The sequence below is a fragment of the Acanthisitta chloris genome, unplaced genomic scaffold, assembly GCF_000695815.1.
Source record: "Acanthisitta chloris isolate BGI_N310 unplaced genomic scaffold, ASM69581v1 scaffold5260, whole genome shotgun sequence".
NCBI lineage: Eukaryota > Metazoa > Chordata > Aves > Passeriformes > Acanthisittidae > Acanthisitta > Acanthisitta chloris.
Window position 1 is genome coordinate 62,299 of NW_008650946.1, and position 6,000 is coordinate 68,298.

The 6,000-nt window shown below is 38.3% G+C and overlaps 1 protein-coding gene across 1 annotated transcript in view; it reads right to left on the minus strand.

Moving 5' to 3' along the window:
* SEMA6A (sema domain, transmembrane domain (TM), and cytoplasmic domain, (semaphorin) 6A) overlaps nt 1-5,515 on the minus strand; it is a gene marked incomplete at both ends in the record, with an annotated part of 57,588 nt that extends 52,073 nt beyond the window's left edge. The window contains 4 exons of the mRNA XM_009070918.1: nt 57-147; nt 2,914-3,015; nt 3,900-3,962; nt 5,455-5,515. Of these exons, the coding sequence (XP_009069166.1) occupies nt 57-147; nt 2,914-3,015; nt 3,900-3,962; nt 5,455-5,515 (317 nt within the window). The remainder of the gene's footprint in view (nt 1-56; nt 148-2,913; nt 3,016-3,899; nt 3,963-5,454) is intronic.
* Between the last annotated feature and the right edge of the window lie 485 nt (nt 5,516-6,000).

Genomic DNA, 6,000 nt, shown 5'->3' on the forward strand with positions numbered 1-6,000 from the left:
TATGGCAAGCCTGCGTTGCAGGACAGAAAGCAAAAAGTTTATCTCCATCACTTTACCTGCAAACAATGCAACGTTGGCATGCTTTGCATCATATGGGCACCTGGCCATTCCACTGAATTCGTCTTCCAGGTGGTCCAGGGTATCCATCTGAAAAACCAAAGGGAGTTCCTCAGATAGAGAAACAAACGGTTTTACCCAGATTGAGGCTTATGACAGTGTTTCTTCTTTTCTGGGCAGGGAGGAAGGTCCTTTCTCTAACTCTCTTCCTGACTATGAAGTAAAAACCTGACAAAATTCACGGTGTTAAAAAAAAGCAGCCTGAAGAAAGTGTGCCCAGAAAGTTAAGCATTCTTTTGGAGCTAGTCAGTCTTACCCAACACAATGTACAAAAATCTTCAGTCTATATTTTATCTGTACACAAGTTTCCTTTTGAACTGTAGCAGGCTATGTGGTCTGTAGTTCTGGCAATGATTCAAAATTTATCCTCTACAGTGATCCAACAGAAGCTCTCTTATACACAGAAAAGACTGCAAACAACAGCAGACAGAAGAAACAACACTAGGACAATTATCTCAGTGTGCATTTTTCTCCCCGAAATCCAGAGATCCTTCTGCTCTAGTCTCAACAGTGGTGCCCTCTTCCTTGATTTGCATATTCAGAAAGATGCTCTTCTAGGTTTACTGAATCAGTTGAGTCTGTGTCATGGAGAAATCCTCTTACCATCAGGCAAGAATTAATCTGTGCAGGAATCATAAAATCAGAGGCTTATGTGTAACTCCTGGGAAATAAATTCACTCTGGGCACTGATAATGATACAAATATACAGACTGACTTTATGCTAAGTTCAAGAAGATTTAGTGAGCTAAGGGGGAAATGTACACCTCTCCCCTCTTTAAGATTCTTATACTACCGTATTTTGGGAATAAAAACCTTTCTAGCATATTCAGGTAACTTGAGCAGCTCATACTGTATAAATCACCTACATACAGATTCATGGAGCATGAAAAATAACCCACATGGCACCATCAACAACTCCAATCAACTTTTTGTTCATATGCTACAGCTTCCAAGTCCTCCTGTGAATGATTTGTTATCATTTATTTTCTGTCATATATCCTTCCTGTCAAAATCCACTCTTAGGGGAGTTAGTTGTGTTTACTCAGGGGCTGAAAAGCATTTCATATGATAGCGAGAGGAAATGAATTGTGCTGAGCAACTTTTCCTGCACCAAGCTCTGCACCTGGGTTCATGCCCACATCCATTGTTAAGGGACATTGTTTAGCCCCGTTTCTGTTTGGCACATCTCTGTATAACGCAGAAGTACTTGGAGGAAAAGCCAGGGCAGACGTTGTAGAGACCTTCTGCTGACTGTCAGAGGGATTACTGTCCAGCCCTGAGAAAGGTGAGGCAATCTGCAGGCAATCATAGGGAATTAAACACCTACAGTAAGGGTAAGGAGGGCCATTTATACCCCTCACATCAGGATGCCAAGAAAATCTGTACTTGTATTTAAACTACAGCTTTCTAGCAAGGGTTGAGATTTGCTAGCCCCATTGATGGTATTCGGAGCTAAAAAATGCCAAACTGTACTAGAAGATTAAATACAGCACTGAGACCTGGAAGCTTTGTTGCATGCTAGGAGTGGACAAGGAAGAGAGAAAAGAAGAATGCTATTAACAGAGCAGCCTCATGTACCACACAGTTAGCAAGACATAAGCTCGTATTTTTACTCAGATTTGGGTCTTCCTCCACAGACTGAACGAAAATACTACCCTGAACATCTCTCCTATGTTTCCTAGACTGCAGCCATTACAGTGGCTAAACGAGGTCAAGCAGCATTGCACAAAAATCAAGGAAGAGTAGCAGTCACAGTGAACACCACTAAGGAAGTAGTTTTCTTGGATGTTAATATCTTTATTCTGTTTTTTACAATAACTCCGAACACAAAAAAACGAATGGGCATTGTGCTGCGACTTTGTCAAAAGTAGTATTAGCAAAGCTGAATTTTCTTTTTTCTGAAGAAGGATAAGAAATGACCTGTGTGACATAATAACAGTGCCTGAAAAAGCACACTATCAAATGCCTAAGTAAATTAATTTTAAAGCTACTCCAGAGATATCCACTGTGAGGCATATATTAGACTATACTGATGAAAGCCTGAGAAAAATGGGAAATATTTCAATAAGTGGGTCCTGTTGAAATGAAGATAACAGGGACACATTATGTCAAAGGAACAAATTGGGGTCAGAGCTGACCCCAATACTGAGTATTCATGGACCATCACAGTTTCCTCCACTGCTCTAGATAATGTTTTGGCTTTGCAGATCCCCAGCTTGTGAGGAATGCATCGCTGCCCTGCTGTATCATTCCCTGTGGAGATCTGCTGTTCAATCACTTTCACATCACACAACACCCTAGGATCTCCACAGCCTCTCTATCCACTGGGTTTCCAATACCAAATTCAGGTTTTCCTGTGCTAAGCCCTCAAGCATCTTGAGAACTGGTTTGAGGATTGAGAGCAGTAAAATAGAGAATTTAAAACATGCTAACCCAGAATTAACCCCCAGCACTAGTCTATGACTTGAAGTGAGTATCAGTGACCAGCTGAGGAACTCTCTGAGGAGTGACTACGTCCCCAAGCAGGTATCTGAAGGACTCTGCCCCTATAGAGGGCAATGCAAAGTGGCAATACTCTCGATGTGCAGGAATTGCAAAGAAGTAGGTAATGAATCTGAGAAATCCTCAGAAATCCAGTCAACACTGAACTTGGCAGCACTGAAACAAGTCATAATAAATGCTTCAGAGTTGAATAGTGCATGGTTAAATCACAGCCTCATGCTGTTGCCAGCATAGTCACAATAAATCCAACCAAAGGACAAGGCATAAATTAAATTCCACAAACAGATCACATACCTTGTAGTTCCTGCAAGAAGGGTTGAATGCATTTGTTCCACAAATAAACAGTGTATCCTCATTTCTTTTTAGGAGAACCTTAATAAAATTATGACATTCATCCTGAAGAAAAATAATAAAAACTATTTCAACTACTGCATTTTGGGTATCTATTTTTATTTTTATGCCATGATATTTCATTGTCAGGTTTAAAATGAAATTGGCTGGTTGTCATTGTGATATTATGTGTTTTATTTCAACTATGTTTAACCAACCATGAGCAAATTGCAATTGATTTATATTCTAGTGATTTAAAAATGGTTACAAGGAACAGAAGATTTGACAATTCATATTACAGCTCATGTTTTGCTATTGTTTATATAGGTGAATTTTGTTTGAAAGCTGTTGCTTTCTTCAGGAGTGAAAAATCTGATCTTCTATGTTACTGTCAGACAGTAGCATCACCACTACAATTTACTGGCATAAAGCATCTGTAGCTAGAAGGGACTAAATGATCTTTGAGGTCTCTTCCAACCTGTTTGATCTATGATTCTATGTAAAGAATCAAAAAGTCTGCATCTAATTATGATACTACTTGGGCTAGTCATAGTTTACGGTAGGGTGAAATTGGTGTGAGAAACAGTCCTTCTACAACTACACATTCATGCTTTCTGATGCTTTATGCAAACTTCTCAGTAAAGTCCTGCAGGAGGATGGACAGCAGCACGTGGCTTTTGAAGAAATGGAAAGCAAAATCAGTACACTAAGCAGTGTCCAAAATCCTCAGTACTTTAAGCAGTTCGGGATAGTGCTGTGACTTCTGTTGTAATGTTTTATCACATTCAAAGTAAACTATTTTTGCAAATTAAAACCTTCAGTAAGTTGATGGAAAAAGCAATTACGGGCATGAAGTGAATGGCATGATCCATTCCACATCACAGACAGCAGCCTGAGATAATAGTGAAGCAACTCAAGTGGCAGATGCAGAAGAAATGAAAATTGCCTACCTTATGTTTTCCCTTCATTCTGCATGTGTCTACATCAGCTTGTCTAGATTTCCACGTCAATTTCTGCAAAGATCAAGCAAGAAATCAGTTAGAACTCAGAGACTGTTACATTAGGTTTCTGTAGCAGAAGTTCCTTAGGGGAGACTAGCTGTCGAACACATATTTATTGAAAGTTTTCTGCACCCTTTCTCAATGATTAATTCACCACAACAATGAAAGACCAGTGATGCAGAGCATTCACTTAATTTTATGTTGCCATCTATTCACTCACCTGGAAACTCATCCTCTCTTTTTAAAACCTAAACCAACAGAATTCAATGATAAGCCAACTTTGATAAATATGTGTACCTTTCTTAAAAGGGCTAGATGCTCTCTTCTTTAAAATCGATATTGTTCTGCAAATCAGAATTAAGAATTTAAGGACTATGAACCTTAACTAAGTTCTAAATGAAATATGTATTACAGAAGATGAAATTTTACATCCACAAAGAAATCAAATTTAGTTCATGCTTATAGCTTCAATTCAACTAACAGGCTCAGTGACCCCTACACCTGCCAAGACACTGCTGACTTCATCTGTTAACACTTCCTCCAGAACATTCACAGATAAATCCAAGCCTAATTTTTTTTTGTGACAAGTTTCAGGAATGGTCAAATGTGGAAGGTTCATTAATTACAATAAAACTTTGTTTGCAATCATATGGCCTAAGACAGTATCACCTTAGGCACTACTGCCATGATAGTTCTAAGAGTGTTTCTGATCAGTAAACAGAGGCACTGTGCATTCATGAAGGGCTCCAAGCTGAAAGAGTAAGCATGAATGCTTATTTTCACTATAAGCCTGTGCACTCACTCTCTGATGAATAATTTGGCAAAAGTTTATAATCAGCGTCATTCATAGTTATAATGATACACTCTCCCCTCCTACAGTGGAATTCATCCAATGCCCAAATTCATACTATCTTCTGCTGGACCAAGGCTGTGTTTGGCACATATTACACAATATGAATGCAATGCAAAGTAGGGATATCATTTTCAGTACATTTATGTTGATATACTGTACAGTAATACAGATAAAGCTCTTCTTAGTTTCAATGTAACTTCCCAGGGTGATAATGCGAATACATCTAAAAATCGATGTTATAATAAGATTTCATTTAATCAGTACTTGCACGAGTGAATAAAATTTGTATGCATGAAAATATGTAACTTGCTTTTTATGATGAAAGTTTCGGTATACTTAATTGGGATAGTATAGTTTTTACAGAAAACAGCTACATATAAATGAATAGAAGTTTGACAGATGTTCCATCAGTGACCTCACTATATTTCAATATAGATTGCTTATCAGCACAGCTAAATCACTTATCAGAAATTTGCAGAGGACATGATTGCTATTCTAGCTTCCCCAAATATGATTAGCAATGCCATCCTACTTGCTTATTACAGTTTTTACAGTGGCTCTGGCAAGTTGTTTGAAACAATGCTATCTTCCTTTTTATTTGAGGCTTGTTCTAGTGTCCTTGGTTTCTGGATGATGATAAAAGCTACTTACTTTGCTAAAATAAATTTCTTCTGTATGCGATGTGTCCATATCAACAGTATAAATATGGTCCCTGTAAACAAAGACGAATGAATACAAAGTCAAACGGAGTAGTAAGACAGTTCATTTTCTATGAGAGAACTATCTATCACAAGAAAATCCCTTCTAAAAAAGATCACAGGTCTAACCAGGAAACATTATTGGCACCATTGCCTGCTTCTCCCAGAGAAGCACTTTTGCATATAAACTGTCTGCCTTCTCATTAAAACAAAAAAAAAAAAAAAAGTTTACAAACCTCAAAATAAGATTCTTTCCCAAAACCAGATATTTGAACAAATGACATTTGGAAAAATAGATGAATCTCATATGATCTCTGTTCTATCGGTCCTACAGAATCTAGCATGCACATGTTTTTCTGTATCCTGAAATCAGCTACAATATCTCTTAGGCAGCCTTTGCCAGACTCCTGGGCTAGAAGTCACTGCTCCACATTTAGCCACTTGAACATTAAAAGAGGCTAACCTTTCCTCCCTTTCCTCCCTCCCTCCTTCCCTCCCT